Here is a 24,176-nt window from a genome sequence, read left to right as displayed (position 1 = left end):
ACATTGAAAACGTATCACCATGTTAAATCATTTATAATATTATATTTATTATATTGTTATTCATTCATTATAATTTATACATTCATTAATTCATTTATTTATGTTCACCTATTTGCCCCCATTAAATTAGGAAAAGTCACTGAATATCAAGCAAAAATAATCAAGTTAACCCTCTTTTTTTAGAGATGTTAAACACTGAATGAGGTCAGTCTGACCACCGATGAGAACCGGAGGGTAAAACCGGTTCTACGAGGAACCTGGGCCGGTTCTACGAGGAAACTGGACACCAGAGAGACAAGACAAAGTGTCTCATTTACCCAAAAAAGGTCCTCAGTCACACATTTGTCACTTAAGCCAAACCAAAAAAAAATCATTGTCTCCAATACTGTATCAATTTCTTTAATCATCCGAGGCACAGAGCCTCCAATATTATTTTAATTTTCCTCCTCCACATCTTCTTGATTGATCCTCTGAATTAGCGATAACGTCAGAAATAATGTGTCTCAGATCAGTTCGGTGGACTCGGGGGCCGAGGGAGACAAGATTACATTTTGGTGGAGTTGGATGTTGGACTCCTTCAACGAGACAATTCTCTTTCTTTAGAACGGGAATGGAGACTTTCACATTTAAAGAGTGTTTGCAGAGTCGCTGTCCGATACCTGCATCTCCTACACAACTCTCCTGCAACTCCGAGACGGAAGACGAGTTCCTAAATATCTTTGCTTGCTTTTTTCAGGACCCAGATTTGAGTTTCTAGTTGTGAGAACGTTTCCCGTTTCTTTGTTTTCCTGCTGTCCCGTTTGTGTGGCTGGGATTAAAGTTAAGAAAACTTCTAGGAAGTTATGCAAAGTGAACTAGTTTGTGTTTTAGATCATTTTATCTTCTTACAGTGTAATGTTTTATGTGTTTTGTTCGCCGGGCCTGCTGTTTCTGTCTGTTCCCTGAGCTAAGCTAAGCTTCTTGGCTATAAGAGTGGCATCTTTCTAGTCATCTAGAAAAGAAACATAATTCTCAAGCGTGTCACACGTTTCCTTTGAAGCTGATTGTTTTCGTCCACGCTTGCTGCTGTATTTACTTAACGCTGCTGTTTCCCTAACACACTATAAATAATATATAAATAATATAACATAAACACCCCAGAATCACGTCCTGTTTCTAACGTTGTCCTGCATGTCATTCTATAATATATACAGTATGTTCATACATATATACATATATATATAAAGCATATATATATGTGTATAGTATGAGGACAGATGTGTCGCAGCATCACATCCCTCCTACTGGTGGTCCTAACTGACCTTTTCTTTCCTCCTCTCCTCCCCTCTCCTCCTCCCCCTTCCTCCCCTCCCCCTCCTCCCCTCCTCCTCCTCCCCTTCCTCCTTCTCTCCCGTCCAGATGCAAGGTGTGCCGTCCCCCCCTCCTATCATCATCACCATCATCGCACCCACGTCCACTCCTTCGCCGCTCCCTCCTACGACCGTCCCGTCCACGACCGTCCCCCCTTCAGCCGTCCGTCCTTCGCCGCCCCGTCCTTCGCCGCCCCGTCCTTCGCCGCTCCGTCCTTCAGCCGTCCGTCCTTCAAGCTCCCGTCTCACGAGCGCCCCATCTACGACCGGCCGTCGCACGACCGCCCGCCCCCCGACCGCTGGAACCCCCACCTCCGTGTGAACGCCGGAAATCAGATCTACATGTTGGACCAGGAGGAGGTAGCTGCACGCCACACACACCAGACTATGGCTGGTTCTCACAGATGCTCTCATGACTTCAGTGGGAAGAATTATAAAATAATTTATGGGATTTTATCACAGTTCAAGATAAAAAACACTCACAATAAGTCGATTGTGGTGAATTTCCATTATCGGGATAATGAGTGGATTGAAAAAGCCGTCCAGCTCTCTATCAGCCACGGGACGATATATGTGAAAATGTCATGATTATCCTCGCCAACATAATTCCTGGATCCTGATTCAAACTCTTACAAAGGCACTAAAAAACATGCTGGAATCACTTTACATTTAGTAAAGAAACATATATATTTATTTATTAAGACACTTTTTTGAGTGAATGTCATTTTAAGTGAAAAACAATCAAATTATTTTTAATGCTCCTCATAAGGTCTTGCTGTATAAATGTAGTAAAAAGCAGTATTTCTGTATCTTGTATTTCTTTTTATAAGGCTTGATGTATTATAATGAAATTTCAGATTATCCCAATATTGGAAAATTCACTTGGTCTCTCATCAACTCCCTCAGGAAATATTTTGTTCTAACAAAAAACAATATTGATGAACATTTGACTTAATCTCTTTAATATTTCTCATCAGCAAAGAACAAGATACACAGATGTGATTCAGGATTCAGGTTCTATAAAAACATGAGTTACAAAGAGCTACTTTATTGATCAGTAGAGTCAAGATTTCCTTTTTCTTTGACCGTTATAAGTTAGTCATACGCAGTCTTTTGTGCTACTTTTTCCACTAATTTCTGTGATAAAGGAGGTCAGAGAGAGAGAGACAACGTATCTCTACCGGACCAGATCGCTGTCGCTGTGGTTGGAAAAGTTTGGTAAATCGTTTGTCTAACTGGGTCACAACCGTGAAACCAGTAACCCAAAAAACACTTTTAACTGGGGAATCTATCTGTGCCGTGTGAGTCTGGAGGTATCTATAAGGGAAAAGTTGTAAATGAAATGTTTTCTTCGTATTTACGTACGCCAGTGAGTGTACCTCGTGTGGTCGCGGTGCGTTCTGGTGAATTCAGGCTTCTTTGTGAGGAGAAATATATATATAAATCACTGAAACCTTCTCTTGACTTTACCAGGTTAAACATTTCTAGAGTAGTCGTAGATTCCCGTCAGGAGTTATGGAGACGCAATGGCAGTTAAGCTGTGTGGATAAGTCCCAAATTGTTCATCCACAGATGAAAATAGTCCCAAACACGTGCACTATTAACTCCTCTTTGAGAAGCGTTTATTTTCCAACTGTTTTAGGAAATCACCGAGCCTTTAAAAACACTTGTATTTTGTTTAGATAAATGTCTTCAGACAGACGGGAAGAAGCCGGGTGTCGATTTGAACAAACTTTATTGGTGTAAATATTCAACATCCTATTAAAGTGCTGCTTTAAGCCGGACATACACGTGTATCTGGGGAGCAGCTCGGCACATTCACAGCCGGAGAACTTTTATATGGAACATAAAACACATAAAATCAGATATACAGGCTTTATTACAAAGCTGCTTTACTCATCGACCAGTTATTTAGCTTATTGAAGCTGTTTTTACTGAAACAATAAATACATTATTTGAGAGTAATGTCTCTTCTGGGATGATGAGAGTCTGGAAGATGTTCAGATCCGCCTGTAAACCTCATGTCGGTCTCTAGACCAGGAGAGGGTACTGTTCCTCCACTCTCCTGTCTCTGCTTTACAGGAAGATGATTCCTCCACACAGGAGACATCTGATTCATAACGCCACTTACCTGCCGTGTCAAACCTCGTAGGTCACCTCCCGAACTCACCAGGTCTCTTATTGCACCTTCGCTGATGTATCGGAGCTCTTTAATCGTGCTTTTAAACCCCTGAACTCACATCTCGGGGTCGATGCACGCATTACAATTAATCTGCTGGTTCAACGTTGTATTTTTATCTATTATATTGTGTTTTATAGATTCCCCTCCCCGTCTGACGTACGTATCTATGTTAGTCGATGCAGTAATGAATCTCCGTGCGGCGTCCGTGTGCACGCCTGCCAATAAAGTTTCCACTTGTCATCACTCAGAGGACTCGGCCCTCGATAAGAGACCTGCTGTCGCTCTGAGAGGGGCCCCCGGCTCAATTAATCAGGGCCCCGGCTAATTGTGCCAATGAGGCAAGCAGCTGTGAAAGCATGGGAGGCAGTGAGTGAGGCGCTGACGGCCGTCACCTCGGCGACGGCGAACGGCTTTTAATATTCATGCCTGTCACTCTCGCTCTCTCTCTCTTCTGCACTCGCCCTTTAATTTATTTCCATTTTGTTCAGCGGCTCGGCCGAAGAGAGCATCCCACTGTACGTTCCACTGGAGGTCCTTGTTCTTTTTACCCTTTGTGCATCCGCTTCATTTCCCCTCCTCCCGGGTTCAGTCCTGGTTTAAATGTGATCCATCAGGATTTGTTGCCTCCCCCGTCTCTCCCTCTCTCTCCCCCTCTCTCTCCCTCTCTCTCCCCCTCTCTCCTCTCTCCTCCCTCTCCTTCCTCCCTCTCTCCTCCTTCCCTCTCTCCTCCCTTCCTCTCCTCCCTCTCTCACCCTCCTTCTCCTCCCTCTCTTCCCTCCCTCCCTCTCCCTCCCTCTCTCCTCCCTCCCCCCTCCCTCTCTCCTCCCTCCCCCCTCCCTCTCCTTCCTCCCTCTCTCCTCCCTCTTCCCCTCACTCTCCTTCCTTCCTCTCTCCTCCCTTCCTCTCTTCCCTCCCTCCCTCCCTCCCTCTCTCCCCTTCCCTCTCCTCCCTCTCTTCCCTCCCTCCCTCCCTCTCTCCTCCCTTCCTCTCCTCTCCTCCCTCCCTCCCCCTTCCTCGCCTCCCTCTTTCCCTCTCTCCCTCTCGCCTCCCTCTCTCCTCCCTTCCTCCTCTATCTCTCCCTCTCTTCCCTCCCTCTCTCCTCCCGTCCTCTCCTCCCTCCCTCCTCTCTCTCCTCCCTCTCTCACCCTCCCTCTCTTCCCTCCCTCCCTCTCTCCTCCCTCCCCCCTCCCTCTCCTCCCTCCCTCTCTCCTCCCTCCCCCCTCCCTCTCCTTCCTCCCTCTCTCCTCCCTCTTCCCCTCACTCTCCTTCCTTCCTCTCTCTCCTCCCTCTCTCACCCTCCCTCTCTTCCCTCCCTCCCTCTCTCCTCCCTCCCCCCTCCCTCTCCTCCCTCCCTCTCTCCTCCCTCCCCCCTCCCTCTCCTTCCTCCCTCTCTCCTCCCTCTTCCCCTCACTCTCCTTCCTTCCTCTCTCCTCCCTTCCTCTCTTCCCTCCCTCTCTCCCCTTCCCTCTCCTCCCTCTCTCCCCTTCCCTCCCTCCCTCTCTCCTCCCTTCCTCTCCTCCCTTCCTCTTCTCCCTTCCTCTCCTCTCCTCCCTTCCTCTCCTCCCTCCCCCTTCCTCGCCTCCCTCTTTCCCTCTCTCCCTCTCGCCTCCCTCTCTCCTCCCTTCCTCCTCTATCTCTCCCTCTCTTCCCTCCCTCTCTCCTCCCTTCCTCTCCTCCCTCCCTCCCTCCTCTTTCTCCTCCCTCCCTCCCTCCCTCCAGGGTGACTGGCAGCCGTCTTTGTCTCTCCCACAGGCCACCTGTCTCTCTGCTCCTCACATCTCCATTCACTCGCTGTTATATTTGTTCCTCTGTATTGTTTTATGAATGACGGCCATCAGGAGGATGCGGGAGGAGGATGCAGGGGGAGGATGGGGGGGGGGGGTGAAGGGGGGGAGTCGTCCTCTCGAAGCGGCGAAGTGTCAGAAGACTCAGTCTGTTGTGACTGAAATTTGTCACTATGGAGATTTCTCTTAACGGTGCTGCTGTCGGTGTGTCGGGTTCATTGAACTGTTTCCCGGCGATGGAGTAGGGGCACTTCATCGGGCTGGAGGGGGAACGAACCATCACCCACATGGAGGGGAGGGGGGATAACGGATACGCTGACGAGACAAAACATAGATGTAGACGTCGCCCACGGGTGTGGAGAAGTGCTGCTTCATTTATCTGCACGATGCCGCTTGTTTCATGGACTCAACTGCTTTGGGTCGTTGGTCCGACAAGTCATTCGTCATTTGAAGATATCAGCTTTGTGTAATATGCTTTATTCACTATATGACATTTAACAGCAGATTATTTTATCCGTTGAGGGAAAAGAAATTGGCTTATTCATCGGAACTTTAAAGGAATAGATTCACACCGTAGATGGATTGATAATCGTTTGGCTTTGAGACGTCTAATGTAGTAATAATGACATCATATTTCACTCATCTGGACGTCCATCACATTCAAAGACAGTTAGCAGCCGTTACAGAATGTGGACTGTATCGACGAGGCGGTCTGGACTTGGACCACTCGGGAAATCAGGGGAAAAGAAATCAAATGGAGGCGGCTAATGAGAATAAGTAATATGTTTCTCTGGAACTGCCTTTGACTGTTTAAATCATCGCTGCAGATCCTTGATCTGCCAAGCCGCTCTGCTTGCTTCTGTCCTGTAGGGGGAGTTGGAGAGCTGCCATCCATCCTCCTCCTCCTCCTCCTCCTCCTCTCATCTTACATTAATCTGTGGTGACAGAGTTTCATATACCACCGCCACGCACCAGTGCTCGGCCCCCCGATTCATGTGTCCGGGCGCCGCCGGCCCCCTCGACTGAGCCGCCGTTATGCAAGAAGGAAACTGATGGAGGGGGGCTGCAGCTTCAGAAGGAGCCGCAACACACCGAGAAGCAGATTTATTACTGAATAAACGGGATTGTTTGCAGCGTTAGTTGCAAACAAAGCTCTGCGGTGCTGCTGTTGTCACGGTGCACGAGCAGGCGGACGGCGTAGCGACGTGCAGGTGGATTAATGATGTAATAAATGCAGGTGGACTCTGGGAAGGGGAAGGTTAATTGTTGTAGTGAGACGGCTGACCCTGAACCCCCGGAGGCGGTGTGCACAAAAGAACCATTTAAAGTATTTGAGTAACCGTTACTCAGCATTAGAATAAAAACCGTCACTTGCTGAGAAATAAAACATTTCTCAAAAGGTCGTCTTGTACATACAAGTGTTTAAAAGGCTTTTATCTCGGCGTTTTTTGATTAATTCGCCTCTCCCCGTGGATGCTGGACAGGTTTTTTTTCTCTCCGATACCTCGGAGGCACCGAGACAAAGAGGAAAACTCAGCCTAATTTGTCTCCTGCCAACTTCCCGCCAGCAGCCGCCAGATCTCAATGACCTTAAAAGGAGTCCGCCGCCATTTATCAGCTTTATTAAGAGGGATCGGTTCTGGGCCGGGTCGGTCTGTTATACTTTTCCTTTAGAGTCAAAAAAGAAAATATAATAAACTCAACTATAATTTCCATTCTTAGTATTTATTTGATGGTCTTATTCAACTGTAGAAAACTCATATAGATCACTTTTATCTCACCGCGGCCAAGTGAGACTTCGTCTCGCTCACCGTGCGTTTTACCTGCATGAGTGTGTGTGTGTGTGTGTGTGTGTGTGTGTGAGAGTAGTGAGGAGGATCAGTGTGTGTTTTATGAACACAGTAGCCTGAGGTCTGGAGGAAGAACATCTGTCCAGTAAAGGATGTTACTGACGGTCTGAAGGGCAAATCGTGCTTTTGGCTCGGCCACCTATGATGCATGGGACTGTGTGTGTGTGCTGGACATCCAGCAGTGTTTGATTACTGCCCCGTTAAGATATAATGGATTGGACATTTTTACACACTCATTTCTTGCAGTCTTGCACACACACACACACACACACACACACACACACACACACACACACACACACACACACACACACACACACACACACACACACCTGTCCCACCGTGTCCCCCGGCTCCTCACAGCTGGGCCCGAGGAAGCAGTAGTGACATATGGACGAGCAGCCTGCAGCATCGCTCAGCTCAACCTGCCAAGCTGAACAACAACAGCCTCCTCCTCCGGATCACTGGCACCTCCCTTCCATCCTCCCTCTGCCTTCCTCCCCCTTCCTCCCACTGCCTTCCTCTCCTTCCCTTCCATCCTCCCTCTGCCTTCCTCCCCCTTCCTCCCACTGCCTTCCTCTCCTTCCCTTCCATCCTCCCTCTGCCTTCCTCCCCCTTCCTCCCATTGCCTTCCTCTCCGTCCCTTCCTTCTCCTTACCTTCCTCACCTTCCTTCCTCTCCATCCTTCCTCTCCTTCCCTCCTCTCCTTCCCTTCGTTCTCCTTCCCTTCCTCTCCTTCCTTCCTCTCCATCCTTCCCTTCCTCTCCTTCCCTTCGTTCTCCTAACCTTCCTCTCCTTCCTTCCTCTCCATCCTTCCCTTCCTCTCCTTCCCTTCGTTCTCCTAACCTTCCTCTCCTTCCTTCCTCTCCATCCTTCCCTTCGTTCTCCTTCCCTTCGTTCTCCTTTCCTTCGTTCTCCTTCCCTTCCTCTCTTTCCTTCCTCTCCTCCCCTTCCTTCCTCCATCTGCCTTCCTCCCACTGCCTTCCTCTCCTTCCCTTCGTTCTCCTTCCCTTCCTCTCCTTCCTTCCTCTCCTTCCCTTCCTCTCCTTCCTTCCTCTCCTCCCCTTCCTTCCTCCATCTGCCTTCCTCCCACTGCCTTCCTCTCCTTCCCTTCGTTCTCCTTCCCTTCCTCTCCTTCCTTCCTCTCCTTCCCTTCCTCTCCTTCCTTCCTCTCCTTCCCTTCCTCTCCTTCCCTTCGTTCTCCTTCCCTTCCTCTCCTTCCTTCCTCTCCTTCCCTTCCTCTCCTTCCTTCCTCTCCTTCCCTTCCTCTCCTTCCCTTCCTCTCCTTACTTCCTCTCCTTTCCTCCCTCTCCTTCTCTTCCTCTCCTTCCCTTCCTCTCCTTCCTCCCTCTCCCTCCCTTCCTCTCCTTCCCTTCCTCTCCTTTCCTCCCTCTCCTTCCCTTCCTCTCCTTCCTTCCTCTCCTTCCCTTCCTCTCCTTCCTTTATCTCCTTCCCTTCCTCTCCTTTCCTCCCTCTCCTTCCCTTCCTCTCCTTCCTTCCTCTCCTTCCCTTCCTCTCCTTTCTTCCCTCTCCTTTCTTCCTCTCCTTCCTTCATCTCCTTCCTTCCTTTATCTCCTTCCCTTCCTCTCCTTTCCTCCCTCTCCTTCCCTTCCTCTCCTTCCTTCCTCTCCTTCCCTTCTTCTCCTCCTTCCTCTCCTTCCCTTCCTCTCCTTCCTTCCTCTCCTTCCCTTCCTCTCCTTCCTTCCTCTCATCTCCTTCCCTTCCTCTCCTTTCTTCCCTCTCCTTTCTTCCTCTCCTTCCTTCATCTCCTTCCTTCCTTTATCTCCTTCCCTCCCTCTCCTTTCCTCCCTCTCCTTCCCTTCCTCTCCTTCCTTCATCTCCTTCCTTCCTTCCTCTCCTTCCTTCCTCTCCTTCCCTTCCTCGCCTTCCCTTCCTCTCCTTCCTTCCTCTCCTTCCTTCTTCTCCTTCCTCCCTCTCCTTCCCTTCCTCTCCTTCCTTCCTCTCCTTCCCTTCTTCTCCTCCTTCCTCTCCTTCCTTCCTCTCCTTCCCTTCCTCTCCTTCCTTCCTCTCATCTCCTTCCCTTCCTCTCCTTCCCTTCCTCTCCTTTCTTCCCTCTCCTTTCTTCCTCTCCTTCCTTCATCTCCTTCCTTCCTTCCTCTCCTTCCTTCCTCTCCTTCCCTTCCTCTCCTTCCCTTCCTCTCCTTTCTTCCTCTCCTTCCTTCATCTCCTTCCTTCCTTTCTCTCCTTCCCTTCCTCTCCTCCCTTCCTCTCCTTCCCTTCCTCTCCTTCCTTCCTCTCCTTCCTTCTTCTCCTTCCATCCTCTCCTTCCCTCCCCCCCTCCTCCTCTCCTCTCCTTCCTTCCTCTCCTTCCCTTCCCTTCCTCTCCTTCCTTCCTCTCCTTCCATCCTCTCCTTCCCTCCCCCCCCTCCTCCTCTCCTCTCCTTCCCAGGACTCGGCCCTCTGTCGTGTTAAAATGTGTCCGTTGGCCTCTGACCGATATTTGACAACCGTGTACACATTTAATTTTCAGATTGTAATAATTCCAATCAGAAATGGACATTTTTCCAGCGCTGCCCATTACTTCGGTCGCCATGGACACTCAAATCCATCAGGCATACTTTTAACCGTTCAAATTTAACGGAATTGGTTGCCAAAACCACGAGCAGCGACCGTATCATCTGCATGCTTCTGCAAATGTTGGTACTTGGACTCAATCATGGAACTATTTTGCGATCGTGTGTTGCATTAACTATTTTTTGGTTGTAAGTGCTTGTCGACAGGTTGCCTCACGTAGAAAATAGAGAGGCGGATGTTTGACGAAGCGGATAAAACGAGTCAGTAGGGCAAACGTGGTAAAAAGGTTAAATGTGGTAATTTAACTCTTTGTTTTAAGAGTAGATAAAGAGCATCTGTGTGCAGTGCTATGTGTGTTGTTCTTTAGTTCTTTGCTACTAGGGAGCCACTTTTTAAACATGCCAAACCTTAAGTTATCTTGAAAAGGTAAAACCAGAGATCTTTGTTTTATGCTTGTGTTCTTGAAAACATAAAAACTCAAATAAATGCATCTAGGTGGAGTGAACGGGTTCTCGTTTGTTTCCATCAGTTAAACAAACAGAATGCACGTCGGCCTTTCGTGTTAGATCCAAAGTTAAAACTCGGCTACAAACATAAGAACCGTACGAATGTTCAGGCTCCCTCTTGTGGCTCAAAAGTGTACTGCATCATTCGCTAAAGTATGACAGAAAATCTATATATTAGTACGGATATAATTGTGAGTTGCAGCCTTTGCGTGTGTGTGTGTGTGTGCGTGTGCGTGTGTGTGTGTGTGTGTGTGTGTGTGTGTGTGTGTGTGTGTGTGTGTGTGTGTGTGTGTGTGTGCGTGTGTTACGTCCGACAGTTTCTCTGACTTCCTGAAAGCTCACCTACTTTACATCGTGTTTGACCGGGTCTTTCTCTCTCTCTGGAACAGGTACAGACTATACGGTGTCCCTTTAAATCCTATGGTGGTCTCTCTGTGGGCGCTGAGTGCAGCCTTGTGCCCACTTATGGTGACCCAAGAGCCGCCATTGTGTCAGCTGAAGGACCCCCCCCCCGACATCCGGCCACTTAAATCTGCCACATGCAGAGTAAAAATAGCCACATACACAGCCATATAAGAAGGTACTCTGACTCCGTGAGTCAAGGTGTCGGTGATGGATTGCCCCGGTTCAGGGCAGCGGTGCCATAATGAACTCCTTGTGATTGTGTCATGTTGACATCTAGATGACTTTAACTCTTAAGACTCATAGATTTTAGATCATTTTAGCTGTTGCTGTACACGTCTCTTTTTGTAAGATACGTGCACCGTTTCATTTTGGTTCCAGGACATGAAGAGAAACGGTTGAAAGGCATTGATCGGTCCAGAAAAAAGGCTCCGACAGCTTCCCTCCAGCTTTTCAAACATGTATTTTATAACCATCTCACAACTCGTACTGTAGATAAACATAAACACAGCACCATTTATCTCCTCCGGCTTCCATGGCAACAGCTGAAAAGAGAGGCATCATAAACAGGAAGGTATAATCCAGCCGCTCCAAAAAACATCACAACAACCAGCAACGAGGAAGGAAAACATGACAGAAAGCCTTCGTTGTTGTGGCTTAATCATAAAAAATATGTTTTGACCGTAGGTTTTTATTTAGGGGTGAAAGAGGCGATCCATCGACTGGACGTGTCAAAGCTGCTGAATTAAAACCACGGAGCGTGCGCTAGCATGTACGTTCACAGCAAAGAGAAGCTCGGATTACAACACACACAGAGGGAGAGCAACCTTCTCTTTTCCCTTACATGGCGGATAGTTGTTTGCCGCCACATAACGCTATTCACGTGAGTCGTTAGTCTGCAAAGTTTACGTCAGCTACACTCTTTCACGGACCCTAACAAAGTGGTTTTGTTGCAAAATCCTCACTTTAAAGACGGAAGTTTATTTTTGAAAATACAAGTGTTTATCGACGCACTAGAGAGACGTTCAAAACAAACACGAGAGCTTCAACAGGACGTCCGGGACCCCTAGGGGGTCCGCAGAGTTACTGCAGGGGGTCCCCAAAAATCCAAATATGAAACTAGAAACTAGAAATGCCAATATAGAATTAAAATATGTTCTATAAATATATGAATCTGTCAACAATTATTATTTTAATGTCTTAGCATTGTATCAATCCATCATTACAAAGTACTGTTATATATGGAACTATAGGCTGCACTACACATTATTATTGGTTTAAAAAGGAACAGTTTTATATGATATGTATTAGGGGATTCCACCACTGGGTCTTTATAGGCCTTGGGAGTCCCTCCACCGGGTCTCTAAAGGCCTTGGGGGTCCCTCCACCGGGTCTCTATCCCTCCACCCGGTCTCTATAGGCCTTGGGGCTGGACATGTTGAAGACCTCTGCTGTGGTGTATCGGCTGATTAGCATGCTAAGCTAACATTAATACAGAGCATGTCCCGGCATGAATTATAAGTATTGGACCCCAAATGGAAATGTCACATGAAAAGTTGGAAGATCTGCAAAAATCATTTAGATTCTTCTTCTTCTTCTTTTGGATGAAATGAACATTTGAAGTTAAATATTTTTATGGTAATCGGCGGCTGATATATTCCATCCGGGGGTCGAAGTAGAGGACGGAATAGAAAAACGTGATAAACGGTGAAACCTCTTAATTGTATGAACACCCCGACGTCGGGGGAGAGTCAGTAAATCACCAGCAGCTCTCCCACCGGGACCAGTTAAACCAGCAGCATCAGGACCAGTTAAACCAGCAGCTCTCCCACCGGGACCAGTTAAACCAGCAGCATCAGGACCAGTTAAACCAGCAGCATGGGGACCAGTTAAACCAGCAGCAGCATCAGGACCAGTTAAACCAGCAGCATCAGGACCAGTTAAACCAGCATCATCGGGACCAGTTAAACCAGCAGCATCATGACCAGATAAACCAGCAGCAGCATCAGGACCAGTTAAGCCAGCAGCATCAGGACCAGTTAAACCAGCAGCAGCATCAGGACCAGTTAAACCAGCAGCATCAGGACCAGTTAAGCCAGCAGCAGCAGGACCAGTTAAACCAGCAGCAGCATCAGGACCAGTTAAACAAGCAGCATCAGGACCAGCTAAACCAGCAGCATCAGGACCAGTTAAACCAGCATCATCGGGACCAGTTAAACAAGCAGCATCAGGACCAGTTAAACCAGCAGCATCAGGACCAGTTAAAGCAGCAGCATCAGGACCAGTTAAACCAGCAGCATCAGGACCAGTTAAACCAGCAGCATCAGGACCAGTTAAACCAGCAGCATCAGGACCAGTTAAAGCAGCAGTCATTTCCTTTATGTCTTACTTGGTTGTGTATTTCGTGGCCGCGTTGCTGCGTTGCCGTGTTGCCGTGTTGCTGTGTTGCCGTATTACCACGTTTCTGCGTTGCCGTTGAAGCAGCAGCTCCGGCGTTCGGAGCAGATTTATCGCTGCGTGTTTTACAGAACGGTGGTGTTTCTCGGAGTGTAACTGTGTTTCTGATTAGAGCGCCACATTCTCCCGTTTGTTCTCCCTCAAGTCTCGACGTTATGAATCCAGGGACTGTGGGGCCGAATGCAGCGGAGATGTGAAATGGGGGGATATTTTTTGATTATATATATCTCTTTTTGCTTTCACTTCCTCCAGCTCACACATGTTGGTGTCGTGTTTCCTGTTGTTGAACGAGGTTTTAGGACTTTAAAGAACGCGATGCAGCCGGCCGGACACGTTAACCTTTTAATATGTTTTTCAGATTAATTTCATCTTCTCGGTTGCTGTTGGTTTTAATCAAAGTTCATTTATCAGCCATTTTAATGAGTGCACTATATTCTCATAAAAACAATTTATCAGACCATAAAGTGCTAAAAGATCAATTTAACACCTATTAGTCTAAAAATATTGTGCCTTTTTAAAATGTTTTAATCAAAGACAAATGAAGAGCAAATAGATTGCAGTGATACGACCTCTGACCCCCCTCTCCCTCTCTCTCTCTCTGCAGGTTCACCCCTTGCTGATGCGCGAGCGGCGCTCCGAGTCTCACAGGAACAAGCTACTGCGGCGGACAGTCAGCGTTCCTGTCGAGGGACGACATCATCCGGAGATGGGTGAGCAGACGACCCGTCAACAAACTCAAACAGCCCTTATTTTATGTTTGTCTCACTTTAAAAAAAAGTGATCATCAAATCCGAACACTTTTAAACGATATTCTCCTGGTTTTATGGAAATGTATTTGGTCTGTTTTGATTTAACCCTCTATGGTACACTGATATTAATGAGGAAAATAATATTTGGGATGTTTTTCCTACTTTAAATTGGACACTTTAACAATATGTACTTTTCAAGGCAACATTGTACCACAATGGACAAAAATGAAACATTTCATATTTGTATGGAGGAAAAAAAGCAATATATTTAACGAAAACATCAACTTGACCAAACAGATAAATCTGTTTATTTTAAATGCATTACACACATTTTATATTTATTAAATAAATAACATGTCAGATCCAGTCAACATTGCGCCATCATGGAACACAAATTATATCCAATATCCCAAAAACATCATCACCTGGCTTCCTTTAAGTTAGCGGGCTTGTCATAATAGGATGGTTGCCTAGCAACGGCGGCGATGTGAAGCTGGACGCTTGGAGGCATTGCTCTGTTGTGTGTTCCTCGCGTTGCTGGCTCTGCAGCAGCAGCAGCAGATGTTTTCTTTCATGTTCTGGTTTATTCTTCAGGTCGGACGATTTATTGCTTCGCTTTGCTTTGGATTGAAATCCACGTATTGATCCCGCCGTCATCACTCTTATCTACTTCTCTGGTCTGAGTCTGTATAAAACGTTACTCTGCCTCTCGTTTTTCCTCCATGCTTTAATAAATCGCCGTCCTCTCCGACCCTCCGTCTCTCAGGACCCCCGACAAATGTCCCGCTCCCTCCCTCTCTCTCTCTCTCTCTCCCCTATTCCCTCCCCCCTCTCTCCCCCCTATTCCCTCGCCCTCTCCGTCTCACTCAGCCATTTTAATTCTCCTCCCGGGCGACGTCCTCCGTCTGTGGTTGCTGATTCCGGCCGATATGTTTGTTTTGCCTCCGTGTCTCTCTGACCTCGAACCGTCGACCTCTGGCGGTTGACGTCCCACCGCGTCCTGACACATGCTGACGCAGCGCTTTCATATCGGCAACATTGCAAGCAACATTGTAAACGTTTTGACACATGTTATGTTGCGCCGCAGGCCGCAATGCACCCACGGCATTTTGAGAAGAGCTTGATGTGCCTCGGGCAATTAAAATAATAATACATTTATTTATAAAGTGCTTTCCATCAGAGTGCTGTTCAACAAGGAGAATATAAGAGGAAAACCATCAATTAAAAACCAGTAAAATAAAGAACAATCCAGCAAAACCAAGTGAAAGTTACTGCTAGCATCTTAGCCCAACTGCCCCGATCAATAAACACCCATAAGATGACAATCTTAAAATCGTAAATGCAGGTTGTTAGCATCGTAATAAACTAATAAACAACTTTTTTCCTCTGAATATTCCCCCTTCTCTCGGCGCTGTTTTTTTTTTTCCTACTGATACGCCGTCATACGATGATAATCTGGTGGCAGAATATGTTTTCGGGTACAGGAGGAAGACAATTCCATACATTTCCTTTGTGGTTGACTTATTTTGAAAGGAACCCTTTATAATGTAAACATCGATGCTGGAGATTAGTATTAGAGGGGCGACGTTCTCCCTGCTGAGCAACACGCCCACGGAGGTCAACCGAGTCGACCCGTTTGTCTTCCTGAAGGTCGTTCAACCATCTCGTCTCCGTTCACAAACCTACAGACCGGACTTCCGCCGCACCGCGTCTCAGAAAAGCCACAGGCCCGATGCTTCCTTTCAGAGCTGATGAATGAACTCGGCTTTCTTTCTACCAAAATTGAAAGACTCGACCTCGGATTCAGATTCAGTCCGCTTCACAATATTTTTCCACGAGAGAGAATAAGATGAAACGGCAGCTGGCGAGCGCTCGTCCTCGTCCATGTGTCCGTGACAACATTAATACATCAACCTCCATTCATTATTCATCAGAGGGCTGAAAGCTGCGGTTTCTAACAGGATGTTGATGAATGGGGACGTTTGACAGCTGGACGCCGACGCAGCGACGCGCTCGCATGGAAGACATCGTGTTTATTTAACACGTAACGCCTCGACGGCTTGTTCTCGCTGCCGAGTCAGAATCCATCATTTTCTCTTTCTGCATTTTAAAGGGTAAAAAAAAAAAGTTCTTTTTTTAAGTGGAGGAGGTAATTAAGGTGTAATGAAGACATTCATTCTGCTGGATAATTACAGTGCAGCGTCAGCATTTCATGCAAATATGAGGCTTGATTAACTTTCCAGGAAAATTGCTTCTTTTTTTTTCTTTTCTTTTTTTAACGTGACCACAAACTAGTTTTTCCTCTTGTGTTTTTTTTTATATGTCTGTTTGCAAACTACGACGAATGTATTCTATTACAGAAGGTCTGCATTCGTACAAATTACTGATCAAAAGAGCCGAGAGAGGGGCAAAATTCAGAGAAAAAGGTTCAGAAATATATTTAGCTGATATATAAAGTTGCTTGGATGTTTGTCGTTGCTATGACAACAAGTGAAAGCTACCGCTAGCAACTTAGCCCAACCGCCCCGATCAATAAACACCCATAAGATGACAATTTGTCCTCATACAAATAAAAGCAACAATAAGCATCAACGTCATCACGTTGGGATGATTCATCAGAAACTCTAATACGTACATTCATGGGACGTTAGCTAGCATCGATGCCGGTTGTTAATATCGGAATAAACTCGCAACTTTTTTTCTCCGAATATTGTCCCCCTCTCTCCGTTTTAAAAAACATTTTTTTTACCTAAAGTGACCCTGATATGCCATCGTATTAATTGGTTGATATTTACATGCACTTTTTAAAAGAATGTTTTTCTTATTAATAAATAATAATAGTATATTAATAGATATTAATCGAAACTTGTGGCAATGATCCTGACGCTTGTACTGGAGACACTACAGGAAAGAAATGTTTGGTCTATCTGTTCTGCGGCGACCCGGCCGATAATGTCGTAACTTAAGCGTCGGGACGGTCGGATGTCAGGTGAGGACGCGTCCGGCTCGTTGCCGTGGCGACGTGAGAGGAACGCGTCACGTTAGCAGCCCAGTGAGCCAACAAACAGGAAGCTTCTCTCTCTCATTAACCTCTCCACATCATGAGAATCTGGCCCTTTAATGATTTGTGATCAAATAGTAAATTGGCTTCATCTCGTCTGCTTCGTTATTAGAAGATTATTATCTGGATGACTTCACCGCAGGGAGGAAAAACACCTGCAACACAACTCAAAGCTGATTGGTTGTTCACTTCGGTGGTTCAAACGTGCAAACGGGACTTCTCCGTTCGTCCTTGGACGTCTCACTTAACCCCTTCAGCTCCTTCCTGGGACCTTCCTGGAGCCTGTCTCACCATGGATCCCGTCTCACAACACAGCCTGTCTCACCACGCTGTCTGTCTCACCATGCTGTCTGCCTCACCATGGAGGCTGCCTCACCATGGAGGCTGTCTCACCATGGATCCTGTCTCCCCACGGGTCTCATCATGCAGCCTGTCTCACCACCCATCCCTCTCACCACGGAGATCCCGTCTCACAACCGATCCCGTCTCACCATGGAGATCCCGTCTCACCATGGATCCCGTCTCACCACCGATGCTGTCTCACCACTCAGCCTTGTCCCCCCTCCGACCCCGACCCCGCCCCCCGACTACAAAGGATAAATAATCGCACCATAAATGAAAAAGAGAAAAGACAGAACCAGAGACTTCCTCTGTTTTCCGTGTAAAGACGAGCGCCGTGAGTCATTCTAACCTCCGGGAGCCGTAAATAAAAGTACATTCAGATGATTTCTCTGAATTATTTCACTCTGTCGTTCTCTCTCTGGGAGAATGAGGTGAGATTGAAGCGGATCACGTTCTGGGCTTCGACACAGAATTCATTTTCTGATTCCTAGAATCCGTCTGAGACGAGAGACGAGGCCGAGCCGATATGTGAAACTATTGAATTACATCGTTGCTTCTGCACGAAGTGTAAAATGTCCCATTGAGAAATTGAATTATAACAACGAGTACAAAAAAGGCTCATGATGGTGTTCTGTTTTCTGTCTGTAAGGAGCTGTTTTTATATAGAAGCATCTACAGCTGAATGGGATTTTAAATTATTATTAATATTTTTTAAACAACCTTCAGAATGAAATGGATGAAATAGAGTGTGTGAAACTCATCTGGCTGTATTGTTACTTTAAATCCCGACTGCGTTTCCGTGGACTCCATCACTGATTATAACGCTTCCGCTCCGCTTGACCTTCATGAGTTTGTGATCTTAACGTGAAATAACGTTGACCTGCAACCGTCCCGTCTCGCTCCATAAAGACCAGAACGAGCTGCTGAGGGTTATTTATGGCCGGGAGGCTGTCGGGCTGTAATTCTGGTTTATGCGTCTTTATTCTGATTCATAAAAACATGATTATTTTGTTAAAGTGCACAAAAGAAAAGCTGGATTCAGAAATTAATTTACGGCCGTGTGATATAGAACGTATCATTAGCTGCTTCAGAGTCTCAGAGGTCAGAGATCTTCAACCCATCATTACAAAGTACTGTTCGGCTGCACCACACATTATTATTGGTTTAATAAGGAACACAGTTTTATATGATATGTAATATGGGTTCTCTCCACTGGGTCTCTGAAGGCCTTGGGGGTCCCTCCACTGGGTCTCTATAGGCCTTTGGGGTCCCTCCACCTTGGGGGGTCCATAAACGTTGAAGATCTCTGCTTCAGTGTGTTGTGGTGAGGAGGCGGGGCTTCAGTGTGTTGTAATTATGGAGGCGGGGCTTCAGTGTGTTGTAATGATGGAGGCGGGGCTTCAGTGGTGACGGAGGTGGGGCGTCAGTGTGTTGTGGTGATGGAGGCGGGGCTTCAGTGTGTTGTGGTGAGGAGGCAGGGCTTCAGTGTGTTGTAATGATGGAGGTGGGGCTTCAGTGGTGACGGAGGCGGGGCTTCAGCGTGTTGTGGTGACGGAGGTGGAGCTTCAGCGTGTTGTGGTGATGGAGGCGGGGCTTCAGTGTGTTGTGGTGAGGAGGCAGGGCTTCAGTGTGTTGGAATGATGGAGGTGGGGCTTCAGTGGTGATGGAGGTGGGGCTTCAGCGTGTTGTGGTGATGGAGGCGGGGCTTCAGCGTGTTGTGGTGATGGAGGTGGGGCTTCAGCGTGTTGTGGTGACAGAGGCGGGGCTTCAGCGTGTTGTGGTGATGGAGGCGGGGCTTCAGTGTGTTGTGGTGACGGAGGCGGGGCTTCAGCGTGTTGTGGTGACGGAGGCAGTGTGAGGTGGTGTAGCTCTGCAGGTTGACGGCTTATAAACCTGGAAGTTGAGTCTCTGGGACGAAGTGAAAGCTGACTCATGTGTTTTCAGAGATTTGCTGACTCATTTCCTTTCCTTTGGAACGGCGAATGAATATAAATGGTCTGTTTGTGATTGTGTGTGTGTGTGTGTGTGTGTGTGTGTGTGTGTGTGTGTGTGTGTGTGTGTGTGTGTTTGGCGTTTGATGGACGGATGCCAGAGTAACGCTGCCAAAACAATTTTTGGACTTGCATAATTTTTGGCTTCTGCAAACAACAACTTGTTATCCGACAGGGAATCAGACAGAGATGCTACCTCCAAACTGGAAAGTGTTTAACCAAAATAAAAGGTTCGGTGTAACTGAGTCATCAGATAACTGACATTATCTTTCCGTCTTCCTTCCTCCTCGTCTCCGCAGACGATCTTTGATAATCAGGCCAAATATTTAGCATCTATATTTTTTTACATCCTTTTTGATTCTTTGTGTTTCAACATTTTGAAACCAGATTCTGGAACTGCCTGAAAGGACCGCCCAAATATAAAATACTCACATTTACACCACGTAGTGTGTTAAAAAGTCGTGGTCCTCAGAGGATGAATCCTAATAACTTCTCCTTCCAGCATGAATTCATGACGTTTGTGGTCTTGAGGGAAATATCTTGACAACCGTCGGATCTGTCGCCATGAAATCATCAAGACTGAAGATCATCTATAATCACTTTGTTGATCCTCTGTTGTTAATAGTTTATTAATAAAATAGGTTTCATGCTGATTTCTGTTAGTTAATGTTTTGTAGCGTCTTGCCAGTTAACATTTTAACAACAAACATCTTAGTCGAAGCAGAAATCTCCACTCCAGTCGGATTTCCATGCAGCAAACTCAACTCCCGTTTCGTTCCCATCTATATTCTGAGACGCTTCTTCATATATCATTCATAACCTGATATCATATTTTATTCCTGAAAACATTTTTTTCTGTTGCTGTTGACAGAATTTTCTGATTAATGGAGCGATAAAAGAGAAAACCTTTAACTCTAATGTGTCGACAAAATGAAACAAGAATTTAGAACCTGACTTCTGCACTTTACTAAATGGTCTTATACGAAATATAAATATTTCACTGATAGCTTTGATGATCCTCTGTCTTCTCATCTCTAGCGCCACCATCAGGTCAAAATGTGTTCACTACTTTACTTTATGGCCAAACGCCATCCCGTCATCACGTTAGTTGACTCTTTATTCTTTATTTGTATCCACATTAGCTTCCTCAAAGTGGTCGCCACGGAAACCACAAAGACACATCAACACTAAAAGACAATTAAATATTGCCTCATACAATTACAGCATGAATAAGGATGACTTAAATTAAAGGAATAAAACACAATTTACAACCAGTAAGAAACCAAGTAGTACAAAACAAAAGCAAAATTTAAAAAAATAAAAAAACAAACAAACGAACAAAAAAATCAGCTGTTTCAGAGCCAACCATTTTAGTTTCACTGCCTTTTTGAAAGAAGATCTATAAGTTATTTGTCTAAAATTGGTAGGGAGTCCAATAAAGGCTGCAAAACCTGTAAAGATCTGGCTTTGTGTGGGATTGTTGGTCTTACTTGGATCCAGGTCTGCAGAGGATTTACTTTACTTTACATAAACAGGATTTATCAGCCGTGGAAGAACAGAACAACTCGATCCACCTGAGCATCAAAGCGTAAAACTCCAACATGGGACGGAGCTTTGCATCCGGACATCCAAGGTCTCTGAGTGGAGACGAGGGGGGCGAGCGGGCCCCGAGGTACCGGCCCTCCGCCGGCGTTCTGTGGGCGGTTACAGTCGGACGGAGCCACATCGAGATATTCCGACATTATTAGAAAAACGGCTAAAGCAGGAGGCTGATATGTGAGACGGATCCTTCCTGACCATCACGTCTCCGTTCACTCCCAGCTGGCATATCTGAGATAATACGGCTGGGATGCAATCTTTATGCAAAGCGATATGTAAATGATTATGTAACATGAAACAGCTTCCTGAGTGATACACGGCTGGTGGGCTGGTGTGATATAACGGACGGCTATATCATCATCGTCATACCTTTAACTACATGTTACCGGGAGAAGAAACGGGGAGAGGAAGCAGTTTGAGTGACAGCTTGGCACACACGAGGCCTTTTAGCTGTTAGACACTGCAGTTCTTAGTCAGCCTCACACACACACACACACACACACACACACACACACACACACACTCTCCGAGTCCGTGGGGATTGCTTCTATCCGTCATGCAACCATGAGAGGATGTAAAGCCTCACTGAAAGGGTCACTTCTCCTCGAGGTGTTTGAAACAAGATTTCAGTCCAGCCGGCGTCTTGTTTCCAGATGTTTCATATGTTAATACTGCAATACGCCTGTTAGTGTAACCACAAATCTATAGTGTCATATATATATATATATATATATATATATAGTATCTGCATTCATTAGCTTTCTATAAATGTTCACGGAGAGTGCCATGACTTTGCAGACAGCTTCATCGCAGGACTCTCTGATCTGTGAGCATGACGACCAGTGAAACAGTGATGATGGACACGAGTGGTTGTGGAGCCGTAACCACGGAGACGACAAACATGTCCACCCAAACAAAAGTAAAGTTTTCGCCTCGTTGGAATTGTTAGTGTCGACAGTCAACATCAACCGCCCTCTTCTCCCGACTGAGGGATTTTGTTGCCTGAACATAATAAGTCGAGTTGCAGTGAAGACGGTAACGAGCAACTAAAGACGAATCCGGAACTCATCCCGATCCTTGTCCACGTCCTCGTCCCGATCCTCGTCCCGACCCTCGTCCCGGTCCTCGTCCAAAATAACTTACGAAAACCTCTGATTTTACGGGTCTGACAGTCCTGGTTCCGGTTCTCCCGTGCCTCCCTTCGCTCCAAAGCCGAAAGCAAAGCCAGATCTGGGTCCGTCCACAGGGGGGCGCTGGTCTGAGCTGAAGGGTTTCTGGTGTGTGTTTCATTTCTTTTTTAGGTGGAGGCGTAAAGAATAACTTTAAAGAAACGATCAACGAGAAAAGATAGTTTTAAAGACTGTAGCTGTATTTTAATGAAGCATCCATACAAACCTGCATCATACACGAGCCCAAAGCTCCTTTTCGGCTCCCAGCGATGCATCAGCCGCCCGGTGTGACTCACGAACAGCTCGATAAAAGCCGCGACGTCAACGCCGTGTTGCTACAGTAGACGTAGAAAACCAAAGTGCAGCCGGCCGGCTGCAGGTGAGTTGGAGACGCGTCCGCCTCGACAAACAAGTAAAAATAGACCTGCAGGAGGACGAGGTGACCGGCGTGACATTGGCAGTGAGGCTACAGAGAGTTTGTGAATGGAGACGTCAGCAGAAGGACGCACTTTTAATGGATTCACTGTAGAGATTACTGTGGATATTCTTCTTTATTTCTAGTTTTCGGATTGAGCATCTGGACTCTTAAGTGTCCATTTGTTACTTTAATGAAACGTCAATGTGAAATCCATTGTTTCTAAAGTCGCTCCAGTTTGGATGAATAATGACCTGAATGAGATGATTTACTATGAATGCAACCAGGAAGCAAAGTTCTCATCATGAAAGAAAGATTTCTAAATGTACTTTTACTTTTATTCGATTGCAGACGGTATGAACACGAGATATTTCATGTTTTGTCTGCTTCCTGCCATTCAGGCCTGCAATAGTCCCATTACAAACTGGTAAATGACAGAATTCCCCACTGCATCAACTTTTTTTTTTATTTGTTGCAAGAATTAAAATTGAAAGTGTTTATTTTGAAAAAGACAACAAAATTACGATGTAAAATAAGAAATATGCTTTAGCAAATCACTGTTTTTACTTTAACGTGCAAAAAAGTGGACCAAATCTTCATAATTTCCTCAAACTGACTTTATTAATACATTTTTGGTTGATATTGAACGCTGTTCTGTCAGTTCTGTCACCAAGGGCAACCTTGTTGTTTTAATTACAAAGCGATCAAAGGATGTAGTTGAAATAATTGCACAGCTCAAAGCTTCAGCGAGCCGCTCTGATGAGGGAAGTGTTTTAAATTTAGAAGGCCGTTGTTGGCCAGTGACGGGGGAGTTTAACGGAAATTAAAGTAAAAGGTCTCACTCTCTCTCACACACACACACACACACACACACACACACACACACACACACACACACACACACACACACACACACACACACAGTGAGTTTTTAAATTGAACTAGAGAAAGCTAGTTCAATTAACTTGAAGTATTAAATTAAATTATCAACCGTTCAGTCAAACTGGCACGCATTCAATTTCATTATTTTTATTAGATTACATTCATTAGATTGGATGTTTCTACATTTACATTTTCTCAGTGAGAAGAGTCGGTTCTTTGTTTCACACCGTGACCCGACACGCCTCCTTAAATAATAAAGGAAGTATGAGGAAATATGGGCCTGAATTCAATAAGAGCGGCACCCCGAGCGACAACTTACTGGATCTGGATCCATGTGGATTCTGGTGTTGAAGCTGCTCACAAAGTTAGCTTCATAATTCAAGGTCAACTTTACAGCTAAGTGTTAAAGTCATCTTAGTAGCTAACTAGCATTGGTAGCGTGGTAGCGACCTGTCAATCAGCAGGTAGGTTAAAATTAAAAACCTCCAGAAAAATCAGTCACAGGAAGACAAACTCATTTATTCTTTCCCTCTCGTTAGTAGTTTGATCATTTCCAACTTGCATGCAGACGTTTTTCCCATCGAGTGATTATGAACTGTCAGACTGAGACACCAATCAGTCGCATCACAAATCACACCCCGCGGTGTTCGTACGTTTGGAAGTGATCGTTTGTGAATGGGAGAAGCGAATCGCGTATCGAGGACTTTTTCCCTCGCAGGCAAAAAAAAAATCAACTTCTCGAATGAATTATTTGTTCTGAAAACAGATGTTTGCCGCCTGCAGAGACGGAGACGAACAGCTGGACGTAGTAAACCAAAGTTAACTTCTGCCAGAGAAGAGATTTCTCCCGGTGATTAGCGACGTGTGACTGCACGGGCACGAAGACAGTTTCCATGCCGACGT

The 24,176-nt window shown here is 46.0% G+C and overlaps 1 protein-coding gene across 1 annotated transcript in view; it reads left to right on the top strand.

Annotated features, from left to right (window-relative positions):
- Positions 1–1,399: 1,399 nt before the first annotated feature.
- The window catches only part of syngap1b (synaptic Ras GTPase activating protein 1b), a gene marked incomplete at its 3' end in the record, with an annotated part of 77,055 nt that continues 54,278 nt past the window's right edge, over positions 1,400–24,176 (top strand). The window contains 2 exon segments of the mRNA XM_084027709.1: positions 1,400–1,709; positions 13,670–13,775. Of these exon segments, the coding sequence (XP_083883835.1) occupies positions 1,692–1,709; positions 13,670–13,775 (124 nt within the window). The 5' untranslated portion in view covers positions 1,400–1,691.

This window comes from Eutrigla gurnardus (assembly GCF_963514095.1).
Source record: "Eutrigla gurnardus genome assembly, chromosome: 14".
Classification (NCBI taxonomy): Eukaryota; Metazoa; Chordata; class Actinopteri; order Perciformes; family Triglidae; genus Eutrigla; species Eutrigla gurnardus.
This window is presented reverse-complemented; position numbering and strand designations above follow the sequence as displayed.